General features: G+C 39.4%; 2 protein-coding genes across 3 annotated transcripts; one reads left to right on the top strand and one right to left on the bottom strand.

Annotated features, from left to right (window-relative positions):
- The first annotated feature begins 2 nt into the window (after window positions 1–2).
- Window positions 3–5,052, top strand: LOC134186224 (trafficking protein particle complex subunit 5-like). Of its 2 annotated transcripts, XR_009970930.1 has the most exons (8): window positions 3–112; window positions 175–263; window positions 2,465–2,591; window positions 3,815–3,872; window positions 3,933–3,992; window positions 4,045–4,109; window positions 4,163–4,325; window positions 4,388–5,052. XR_009970930.1 is itself a non-coding variant. In XM_062654140.1 (7 exons), exons 1-7 carry the CDS (start codon window positions 44–46, stop codon window positions 4,259–4,261), a joined length of 567 nt encoding a protein of 188 aa, XP_062510124.1. In that variant the 5' UTR covers window positions 3–43; the 3' UTR covers window positions 4,262–4,380. The 2 variants fall into 2 exon arrangements, 1 of the variants encoding a protein (XP_062510124.1); XM_062654140.1 differs by lacking the exon at window positions 4,388–5,052 and having other exon boundaries at window positions 4,163–4,380.
- On the bottom strand, window positions 4,703–5,403 carry LOC134185258 (uncharacterized). Its single transcript, XM_062653038.1, has 2 exons — window positions 5,158–5,403; window positions 4,703–5,101 (listed from the first exon to the last, which is right to left on the bottom strand). The coding sequence occupies exons 1-2, from the start codon at window positions 5,401–5,403 to the stop codon at window positions 4,703–4,705; spliced, it is 645 nt and encodes a 214-aa protein (XP_062509022.1).
- Between the last annotated feature and the right edge of the window lie 7,292 nt (window positions 5,404–12,695).

Raw genomic sequence — 12,695 nt, 5'->3', positions numbered from 1 at the left:
GTTTGCGCATGCGCAATTGGACAACGGTAAAGTTCATTGCGTTATGAGTTCTGGTAGGTCTAAGCCGCCTCCGAACATTCTTGACCGACCTCTGAGCAGGGGGAAGTCTGAGGTAGGCAACTGTTGAATGTTCAATATACCTTTGGAGAGTTTATGCGTGGGCGTGTCTTGTAGGTGAACTTGAGCACGTTTGCTCTGCTTTTCTCGGAGATTGTTCAGTACAGTCAACATAGAGTCTTGTCGGTCGCAGAACTGCAGACAAAGTAACGTGGCGTCTCCATTCGTGTGCTTGTCCGTTTGTCTGTCTTGTCGTTTGTCAATACATTTTCGTTCTTATAAATCGGAACTCGTGCAGGCTAATCGAAATTGATCAAAGCACGTTTGTATGGTGTATGTGTTTATATGTCTTCTTTTTTGTTTGTTCTGTTGGTATGACAGAACGTAGCCTCGGCCTCCCAGACCCGTGTAGCGCTGATTCAAAATCGCTCCACGGGTCTGGGATGGTATCGCCTCTTCTCAATATATTGCGGTTGGTCCTAGGACCAGCATTAGTGTTCAATTTCATAAATACATACCTTTCCAATTATGGCTGTAATCAATGAAGACATCTCATGCATGGTGGGTAGTGATCTGCTGTCTACCAAAGAGGACTGTACACAAACGACGACTTGTAGTATGCTCTTCACGCAAAATCACTCCCTACACCTTGTGGTTTATTCTGCGCCTGTCAACGGTTAGTAACGACACCTTCTAGAGCAAAGCGGGTTGTTCTAATTTACAAACCGATGCTTCAACGTCTAGACTAGCCAGCTGCATGCTCAACAACTTCACGTCTACTGGACAAAGTCTTGTTGTGAATTCACGGCAAAGTTTTGTCATGATTTCGCGGCAAGGCACATCGAATCCGCGACAAGTCACAGTGGATGCGTGCATCTCGAATTTTTCATTGCGAATTTGCAGCTACACAGTATTCTTTCTAGAATACTGTGTATTTCTGTAGAATACTGTGTATCTTTCTGAAACTAGACAGCGACTTGTAGCGGATTTGCGGCAATCATCACGTCCACGGCTCTATTAGTAAAAGAAATTGTTTCATAGCGTCCTGTACGCATTCCCTACTAACACACAAATGATAAAACCGTAGCTACTCTAAACACAAAGGTACCCGTGCAACGGGATGCGACACGATGTTCTAGCGTGACATGTCTTCGTCGTTCTTGCATTACAGCCGTAATTGGGAAGGTATGCATTTATGAAACTGAACACTAATGCTGGTCCTAGGACCAACCGCAATATATTGAGAAGAGGCGGTACCATCCCAGACCCGTGGAAGACAATTTTGAATCGGCACTACACGGGTCTGGGAGGCCGAGGCTAGACAGAACTAATAGAGAAAAACAGACAACAGGGCCGGCTGGGCCAGGTGGGCTCCAACTTTTGAAATGGAACTTCCGCCAACTGGCTTTTGGCGAGAACTTCCAAAAATATTTGTTCAAGTCATTAACCCATTGGTTCATTGTTGCTCTACATGTATGTTGCAAGATATGTCACGTAGCAAATTACTTCAGCAACATCATCTTGTCAGAATCTGAACTCATATAGAAAGAACTTTCTCAACACCACCAACACAAGACAACAGTTGTACTGTGTTCAACCACACTAAATAATCTAGATCCAAGAAACGACCTTACCACCAACCAGCCGATTCTATTTCCTTCCGCCTGCTCTAATACTAATATTAGTACAGCAGGCCTTGTTTGTTTGTCTAGGGCCGGCAGAGCACTCCAGATGTTGGGCGGGCCAGCTCTTACATGCTAAACCCCGCCCATAATAAACATAAAAAATAGCTGATCTATTTAAGCACAATGGTCTTTAGTCTATACAGACTACACTAATTGACAAGGATACCACAGATTGGATACTTTCACAGTAGCAGGTCTCTGCATGGCTACTTCAAGAAACCCATCTTGTGTGTTCTGTGCCAGTGTAAAGCCTGGTTCACAATACACCTCGCACCAAGTTGTGTTGCGTCAAAGGAGGCCATTTCCGAAGCGACACGACACGACGTGTTGGATAGGATTTTTTCCTATTCCAGCCCATTGCGTCTGAAACGGCCTCCTTTGACGCAACACGACGCGACGCGAGGTGTATTTTGAACCAGGCTTTAGAACTTAGGACTTGGATGCAGCTCAGATGACATGTTTGAATGATTCAACTACATATGAGGAAATTATGGTTGTTATACAAGACAAAGACAATCGTGATTTATATCTCTTACTAATTTTACTGCTCAGTGCTCTGCAAATATAGGTGTCTGGTTTTTTCGAATGCTTAGATGTAGTCAGAATAAAGTGAAAAGGAATTATTGCTTAGCTGAAATCAGTTTGTATGCGTCTGTCAAGAACTTACTTTTTGTGGTCTAATGTAAGATGGGTGTAGTTTGAAGTGAGTATCATTGTTATAGGCTTGCAGAGCTTGGTCAAGAGGTTGGCATACGAATGTTGGATATCCTTGCTGTCAGGGAGCGCGGATCACGTCGGGAGACAAGACTACTAAATGTACTTCTTTTTATCAAAGGCCCTCTATGGAAGGTATTGGCATTCGCGAGTAATACCGTATTCGCCCGTAATAATGCCCATACCGAAATAACGCCCATACCGAAATAACGCCCATAACGAAATAACGCCCATACCGAAATAACGCCCATACCGAAATAACGCCATGCTCGTATATATGCTCATGTGCGACATGTCAGAACTTTCAGCCCGAAAAACACCCATGCCCAACTATACGCCCATGCCCAAGTATTAGCCCAAGATATGCATGCGCAGACAAAACAAAAATGGGTCCGCAGAACATTCATCTTCGTCTGTGTGCGTTTGATGAGCTGGTGTCAATGTTGACTGAAAGTGCTTACTGCTAGACTCATGTCTTTGTTGCAATTACTGGCCCTGGTGCTCTTGACGGGCGTCAGGCCGACCACGTGTATATAGTGTTTAGTTTCTGCGTGTATGTTGAAGCTGTATGGATACCAGTAGCTTTGATCTTGCAAATGGATAATTGCAAGCATTTGTGATATTTCTGTCTTCAAGTATTTAGATGATGACTGGCCAAATGACAGCATTTTGTGACCATTTATACGCATAGGACCAAAATAACTCCCATGCCCTAGTGTATGCCCAGGAAATAAGTCTTTCTTTTCTATATGCCCAGGGCATTATTACGGGCGAATACGTTAGAATGACTATTTTTGGAAAGGCCTACCTCTGTTTCCTCCTGTCTTGTGGTGTCCAAATGAGTTTTGGAGGTTGACTGTGTATTGTCCTTTGGGCATGTTCAGCATACATGTACTTCACTCGTCTTTTGGTAATTGTCTGATTTAATGATGTTGCCCTGTTCATTTGTACACTTTTTCATTTGTCACATGATCTCTGGGTGTTATCTTAAGAATCTGTTTTATGCGTATGTATATTGGGTGGTGGCTAAGATTAATATGCTCCTTGGAGCTCGTGCTTTCCTGTGGCTTTGACCAGAGCTTACCATACTTTGAGGGGTGTTTCTCTTTCTTCATGTCTAGTTGAAGTATTTAATATGGTTCTTGCTGTTTGTGTAGCAGTTGTAAGGATTTTATGGAATTATGTTGCTAACCCAACAGTGAACACCCAACTGTTGTTCTCTTTTCTCAGTTGAGCTTGGAACTATCCATGGCAGAGATTTGCATGTGCATGCTTAGGTTTGATAAAAGATGAAATTTGAATATGTTAATATGACTGCTGCAGTGTATTATATTGTGTGGGCAATGTTTTACTTGTAGACACTCTTTGGCAAAGAAGCTGACAACTTGGAACATGCAACTGGTGATGAATCAACGTGTAAGTGACCAGTAAGGTGATTCACAGACACTGTCAGCCTATTATCGTGTTTGATGACAGATTATATAATTGAAAAGGAGCCAATTATCAACAAGTTTATCTCAGTTCCAAAGGACAAAAGTGAGCCTGGAAAATTTCAAAAGTTTTTAACCTTATTACAACACTGTTATAGGCAGCTTAAATTGTGCTTCATTCAGCGCAGGAATTGTGGAAGGAGTTTTGAATGCCACAGACTTTGTATGAATTTGCTCTGTTATCTTTGCATTAGGTTGATGTTATTTATCTTTTAGCCAGCGAAAGTAACTGCTCACTGGCACAAAGGCACAACTCTCATGATCAAATTTAAAGACTCGGTACTTTCCAGAGAACGTACTCTTGATGGTCGGTAATTTGTAGTTGAGCCTAGTGACAAGCTGAGTGGGTAGTGAGTGGATCAGGTGACATTGTTTGGAAGTAGGCAAATGTTAGTATCAAAGACTATGTAACTAGATGCATCTGTTTCTTATTTATTACAGGAAACTTAGATTTTGTCTTGAACCACTGTCGGTGTTTCTGCTGCAAAATTTCATAACAGTTAGGTTAGGTAGATCTAGCAGAGCTGTGAATATGAATATATTTGGTATCAATGAGACTTTATAATTAGTCATTGTGACCCTTCTAAAGTCACCTTGAAATAGTTTCTGCTACCTTCAAGTGTTGTGTCGGATTTATTTTATGCCGTTTGCATTCTTAAGGTATGGGCAGGCTACTAAACATAACTATAGCACTACATGATATCAACAGGTAATGGTTAGCCACACAGTCACAGTCAGATAGAAGTGTTCTGTTAATTATTCATTTCTGATTTTTTCAAGTTCTTTGTATGCCTCATTTGCAGTGAGTCTCTTTTCGGGTAGTAAATCCCAACATTTGATTGCCAATTGTTGCCATTGAGTGTTTTGAATTCCTTCCTTCACTTCAATAAATCCGGGATCACGCTGCAAATCTTGAGGAACTCTGTCGTAGACAGTTTCATTTTGTTGGTATTCTTGAGGGATTCTCAATTTGTTCCAGATTTCCCACATTATAAGACCAATGCTGTACATATCAGCAGGGAGAGCATACGGTTTATTTTGTCTCACCTCTGGGGCAAGGTAGACTGTCATTCTTTGGATCTTAGACTCCATGACTTCTTTGACACGACTCGCTATTGCCATGTCTCCAATTTTCACAGTTTTCTCTGAAGTAAACTAGGGACATGCAGAAAATGCTCAAGGCTATTTGATTGAGTAGATGTATTTCTTACCATAATAGATTCAGGTTTCAAATGTCTGTGGACAATTCCGTGATCGTGGAGATACTTAACTCCATTGACTATCTCCACAATAATTCGCTGAGCAACTGGGTATCCATCTCTGGTGTATCCTGCCTTGTAATCTGCACTGTCAATCGTGGTTGCCAATGTGCCACCATCACACCATTCAAACAACAGGCCAAGCTGTAGAGGTTTTTCAGAAATTGCCACTGATCCCAAGAAATTGACCAAGTGCATATGTTTTAGCCTTCTGAAAAGACAAGCAACAGTTAAGGATTGGTAACTTATTTGTAGTGTGTCGTTAACGCAGCATTCAGAGAACTTTAAATGAAGTCATTAGCGTAGAACATCTTAGATTACTGTATCTGTTTCTTCTAATAAGGCATTTGGTTTTGTGCAAAAATACGGCAGTACAGTAATTCAAGAAACTGTTTGATCAGCTGCACATGAAAAAAACTGTCATCAAAAAAGATCTACTAATGTTGTTTACATTTACTTGTTTGAAGCAGAGGTGTCACATCCAAGAGTACTATAAGCAAAGGGGTGGACAGCTGAATTAGTATTGTCTAACTCTTGTGGACATAGTATTCATCTTGCTGCAGAATGTAATCATAAGTGTAGTATAATGCAATGACTTTATGTACACTAAAATGTCTATAAAACAATCTTGATAAACAAGACAGCAGTAGCACACTGTGAGAGCTATGCAGATGTTCTGGTTTCATTGACAAGTCATGCCATTACTCATTATTCTAGATGTTTTAGAATTTAGGATGTTAGAGCACAGCTGACTAACAACCTGTTAGTGGCGTAGCCAGAGTCCAACATTTGGGGGGCACACTAGAAAATTCTCAAATCTGTATTTCTACTTCTATTCTAACCGTCTACTATTTCACTTTTAATATAATTCTTCTGTTTTTGTCTACTGCGGCAACTGCTTCCAAGTCTATCCTACTCAAAATATCTCTTTCTCAGATATGGCCAGAAGCGCTAGACTATTTTATCTCATTAGTCCCATGCCCTGATCATGAGGTAGTCTTCGATCTCTTCAAATGAAAACGAACGTACGTTCACATGATGTGGTCTAGATACACCCATAGTGTCAATACAATTTGTAGGACATTGAGCATGCAGGTCTAAAGAAAGCCTCCTTGACTGGCAAGAGATGATTTATTACGTCAGACAGAGAGATTTTACTTCCTGTTTGTTTGTAGATATCCTGCTACTGATTCCACCTGAAATGACACCATTTCATGATTAATTAAGATCATAATGCTTAACCATGCAAGGTGTCCATAACTTTGACGTAACTAATTAAGAAGAAGGGAGGACGATCTTGGGTTACATGCACTAGCTGCTGTTATATCAAAGACTGACTTTCAACTGAAAAACATTGGTTGAATTCTCTTATTACTTGATCCAGTGTTTTGTTCTAAATAGAAATGTGATAATGGTTATTGATGTCTCTAAAATCTTCTTCATTACTTTGTTCTCCTATCGTTGCCATTACAACAAACTCATTCAAACTGGTAGGTTGTTGCAATCTGTAACATGGTTTGAGGGACTTCAAAGAAAGACCGTTGTCTTTTGCCGTAGATAAAATAATGATTCAGTCCAAATATCAGAGTGTCTCTGGTGGTATCAACCAAATCTACAGTATCAGCCGAGTCTAGATATTTTGCTGGAAGTACTTTGAATAAGTTACAATAAGTATAAGCCTCTTGTCAGGAGCAAAACTTTCTCAAAGACAGCCATGGAAAAAATTAAAGGGACTGAATTTGCATTAGGCAATTGCCAAAGCCATGAGGTTGCATTAAGAATGCGTGCTAGATTTGACGGCACATGACATGGAAAATAGAAGCGATTCAATAGTATCGTCGTCATCATCATTACATTATTGTCATGGGCACTAACAATCATTAACACCAGGTATCGGGCTAAACTTAAACTTTGAAAATATTGGTGAAAACTGCTAAGATCAAAATCTAATTAAACTACAGCTAAATTTTGGAGGCACGTGCCCCCAGCAGGCCCCTTATAGCTATGCCGCTGAACCTGTGTAAAACAAGTTTCGTATCCATCCATATGAATAGTGGGGACCATGCAGCAATCTTAATTTACTATTGTACTCTGCCGGGTGCAATGCCATTGACCATTACCAAATTCTAGTATGGAAATTTGTATGCTTATGTAGATGTTGATATAATGAACTAATGAAATTGATGGACAACTGAATTTGGATTTATGCCATTACATAGCTCTTACTTGCAACTAAAGAGTTCATTTATGAATTGCTCGGAGTTGTCTTCTGTTACTGGATCTTTCATTATCTTTAGGGCAACTTGATTTTGGATTGTTTTGGCTGACACTTTGTAGACAATACTGAAGTAGCCAGTTGCTACTTCACATTTTGGTTCTGGCCAGATGATATCTGTTGCTTGATATTCATGGATTTTCAACTCCAATTGTAACATTGACATTATGCCCTTTAGCTTTTGGCATGTGCGCAACAGATCTTTGTAGTGGTCCTTTGTTAAAGTCTGGTTTTTGGTAGATTCTAGTTGTAGCCTAAGTTCATCAATTTGACGTGGCAGCTCTTTGCGAGTGATTCCTATTGGAGGGCTAAGTGAGTCAAGGAGTTCATTGACTACGTCTTTCAACAGTTTGTCATCATTTTCTCTAGCCATTTTGAGCAACTCTTCGTACATGCTTTGCACTTGTTGGTCTAATGAACTGATCTGTTTGTTAGTCTTTACGGGAAATGACATTGTATTTGAGGTATGGACAGCAACTACAGCTGATTCCTGCACATGGGAATCATCCTTGCGACTAATATCCAGGTCTGACAGTAAAGTCAGAGCACCAGAAAAGTTGTCAGCTCCAGTAATATGAGCTCTGGCAATATTGAGCTGTACAACAGATTGTTTGACATTAACCAGGAGCTTCTCGGTTTCTGCCCAAGAGCACATCTCACAGAATGCTTTGTTGTCTGCTATTGCATGCAGGAATTGATACTTTACTGTATCTTGTAGGTAGTCAAGTCGTACTGACGCATGTCTTTGATCTCTTGATGGTTCATGAGACTTGAACTTAGCAATGAATTTCATTTTTTCTGGTTCTGATGACAGGTCTTCAGCAAGTTCTTTCACCAGATGTTCAACCTTTTCTTGTATTATTTTAATGCTTAAACGTTCTCGAACAAAATTCTCAAGAGATTGTAACCGTTGTGTGTCATTTTGAGTCTTTGTATTTCTTTCAGTGGAATCCATGTGCAGGTTTCGTAGTGCATTTTTCAATGAAGCTTCTACATGAGATAGCAACTCATAGGGACCACTATAAAAGAAAAATGACAAACTAGAGAGCACTAGAAGAGATGAGACTTACCTTAGCTTCATTTTGATCATGTTGTCAAGTGCTTTTGGTATCATACATTCGATAGAGCTGCACAATATTTTTAAGTCACCTGTTGTCTCGCCGACATGTCGACGTGTAGCTGCAAATTTTGAATTCATTTGTAGTAGCTGATTTTGCTTAAAACCTTTCCATCGCTTCTGTAAACCTTTTTCAAGGAGTTCTAAGTAGTTGTTTTGTTCAGATTGACTTGGTAGCTCACTTTTCAGCTTATCCCATTTGTTAGCAACAAACAAAGCTGATCCAGAGATAGGAGATTCTTTGCTACTTGTAAGTAGAGCTAACAACAGACCTCCAGCCTAAAAACAATGAAATGAAGAAATGAAGAGCTATTTTGTTTGTTTATGCATTCAATTTCTAAGTACATACTGTATATACATATGTACATTCTTACTTAATTACGTAATACAATTTAAAGAGTTGACTATATAATACAACTCTTGACAAAGACTGTCAAACGACCATGGAAAAATTGCAATACAGTGATGACATTTTAACACGTAAAGTGCACCAGTAGACATATCAGTACATATGAAGTACATAACTTCCAGAGAGTCATAAAATCTTAGACTGTCCATAATTTCTACTATTCCACCGACCATGACCTTGTCGACTGCTAGTTTTAGTACCCTGCTGTTGGTAAGTCTTATTACTCCTGTGTAGTTTCTTCTGTAATTGTTGCAGAATTTGAAATCATTTTTGTTGTCATTGCATCTTTGGAGGTCTTGATGTTACATATGGATTTCTCTGTGCCACATGTCTGACAGAGTGGCAAGTATTGTGTCATATTGGGAGAGGAGCCCCGTCTCTGTAATTACTGAACACCAGCTGTGCATGTAATTCAGCTCCAGTCAATTTATAATTAGTTGGTTGAGTTCTATTGCACGTGATGTTTGTTTGAGGTATTCATATATAAGTTTGAATATCTTGTACCTATACGGACGGCCTCAGCATTTCTCTGCTTAGCTTGGTGTACGAATCAACGTTCTTTCAAAGCAATTCATGACACTCCTCTAAGGAGCTTCTGCTTCTTTTCTGCTTTTCACTTTGATTTGTAATGTCTTCTTCTTTGACCAAAACTTAATTCCTTACTTATTATCAGTCCTCTATTGATTCTTTGACATTAGTCACACTAGCATAGGATGACGTTGCATGAAAGCAAGAGCCACAGTGTGAATGCCAATGGTATATGTGGACTTCCTTTGGAATAGTTTGCTTTTTCTAAGCTCATACTGCTTGGCAGTACAGCAGTGGCACAATTAACACATCTCACTAAGTACTTCTGTCCTCACTTCCCTATCTAACACTGGTGGTTAATGAGAAAGTGAGTGAATCAAAAGTCAGCTTTTTGAAGAGGGCAGCAAGGTCGACAAAAAACTTAATGGGGTGGTACAAATATAGAGTGTAGGAAGGATTGTTGAATTGGTCTTTGTGTGTGTCATATAGTTTTACGTGTACGGTGTTTGTGCTTGTGTATGAGCCCCGAGTGGGAACTGCGCTAGGTGCGACAACAATAAATTCATTATTTATTCATTCATTAAGTGCATAGACAAAGATGGCAATTAACTATTTTTGTAGATAAAATCGGCAAGAAGAACAGTAGAGTCCCAGATATTCTGGTGATGCTGCTTTCTGTGGCATTACGATGCAGCTAGTATACTGGTATCATTAGCAAAAGAACAACGGCTCACTCAGACAAAGACACTTCGCTAGATGCTTGCTCAAACTTTTTGTTTTGCAGTAGATACATTTCTTCATATTCAGCCTTGCCATGTTAAAGGACAAGTTGAGATATACAACTTGTATCTAGCTTGCAATAACTCTAGTATATGAGAACGTATCTATACTGACAGATAGAGATAGACAGACAGACAGGCAGGCAGACAGACAGACAGACAGACAGACAGACAGACAGACAGACATGCAAATAGTTAGACATCTAGCTATGACAGGTGACAAAAAGAGGGAAGTAAAACGTAATCTCCACTCTTACTACATATTTTAGGTTGGTGGGTCATATAATCAACTTGTGTTGTTGTTAATTAAGATGAATCACTTTCTGGAACAAACTATATAGCGAAAAAATGTACCTGTGCAGCTGTTTCAGCTGGTGAGCAGGAATTTAGCACATAGACAACACCACATGCTAAGTCTTTCTGGCATTTCTCAGTCATCTGACGAGCAAGTCCAGCTTGTTCAATCTCAGTCACACCAGGACTGTCAACTGTTGTAAATTCCTACAAGAAAATGTATGGTTACAAGGAAAATGGAAGACGTGTTATTTCAGTATGGCAGAACCATACTTGTAAGGTGTCAATAGGCCACAGCAATTCTATTTTAGAACAAACTGTTGATGTCTCTTTGACGCAGTCATGAGTTCCAGTAGTTACTTGTTCCTTAAATTCTTTCCACTCATCTTGTGATGTAAGGTCATATTCCTTTTCCCCCTGTGAGGTGTACACTATCCCTTGTTGTTTTTCTGAGAACTTGATTTCACAGAGAGTAGAAGTTGTTGCATTATATTCTGTTGGAAGCGACAATTTCAACAGTGCATTGATAAGAGTGGTCTTGCCTGAGGATGTGCTTCCTATCACAAAAATTCTGTTACATGTTGTATGTACATTTTTAGAACTGTTGTGTCTGTTGAGTGGTGTTGCTTATGCATCTAATTAAATACCAACTATTACAAGCTTATCAGCTCTAAGAGCATGCAGGTAGTTACTGATTGACAGTTGTGAAATGTCAATACTCTCTTTCTGTTTGCATGCATGCTTACTGTAGCCCAACTAAAATTTTAGTGAGTAACTTTCTTTATGCAAGGTAAGCAAAACTATATAGACCACTCATAATTTGCTACTCAGTCAATAGTACCTGTCTAATTCATTGCTTACTTGTCTGCCTGTTTGTCTATCAGTTTTGATATTAGTGTTTCATGTGCTACAGATGTATGCTGATGTGATAAATGCAGTTTTGTCCACTTGTGTGCAGTACCTACTCACACATGTTTTTCTCTCGGTTAATGTTACACAGATTTGTGACACAACTGAAAATTGATTCACTGAAGGTGCCAATCGAGATGCATCAAAATGGCAATGCAATATAGAGAAATTCTTCTACAGAGAGTGACCTCAAGTTTTAGATAAATAGGCAACTAGGCAAATAGGCAATAGATAAAACATGAAGATGGCCAGACAAGCAAACATGTACATCTGCTGGCATTGTATTACACAAGGACTTGAGACAAAACTTTGTTTGTTAATATCTCACAAAGAAGGCAGATAGATGCTTTGCATCTCTTGCCAGTGCTTCACAAGTTGTAAACTGATGAAGATCCTACACAGTAATTATACTGACATTGCATGCAACATTTCTTGTATGCGATTGAACATGAAGGCTAACAATTTATTCTTTCAACATACTGTCAAAGTGTTAGATGATGTCAAAGGTTGAATGAAATATCATATAAAGGCATTTGCCTCTGCCACTGACTGTGAAACTGGTTACAAGTATGTCAATGTTTTTTTAGTGTATTTCTGGATGTATTTCTGGATGTATTTCTGGATGAGGTGGCAACCTTGTTTGACATGCATTAACTGATATCACTGACCTGCTACCAGGAGCATTGGCCGTTGATTGGGTGGTATCTTTGATTTCTCAAAATCGTCTGCCGTCATCCACGATCCGTCAGAGATGGCCAGGTGATTTTTTTCAATACCATGGCTTACAAATTCGCAAACTTCATGAATCACCTTCTCCAGTCTTAGTCTTTTTGCTTCAAAATCTTGAATTGCTTCTGTTGTATTGATCAAGCACTGTTGTCAAACAAGTACCCATGCATTATCGTACTTTTATTAATCGCCCTCTTCAAATAAACGCCGTCCTTGTTTATAACATGACACTTGCAAAGAAGCATTAAAATTAAACACAGCTATCAAATAGACGTTGCGCTTTTCTTAACCTATGGGGATAAAACTGTCCAGACAGTCTTGGCCATACTTGATCACTGATCGTTACTCTTTTGTGATCCTTACGTGAACTGCTAAAAGAACAATTTTAATTAATCTTCTTGAAGACTTTTCTGGATAACCTTCTAAAAGAATAATTTTAGTTTATCTTGT

This window comes from Corticium candelabrum, chromosome 10 (genome assembly GCF_963422355.1).
Source record: "Corticium candelabrum chromosome 10, ooCorCand1.1, whole genome shotgun sequence".
Classification (NCBI taxonomy): Eukaryota; Metazoa; Porifera; class Homoscleromorpha; order Homosclerophorida; family Plakinidae; genus Corticium; species Corticium candelabrum.
This window is presented reverse-complemented; position numbering and strand designations above follow the sequence as displayed.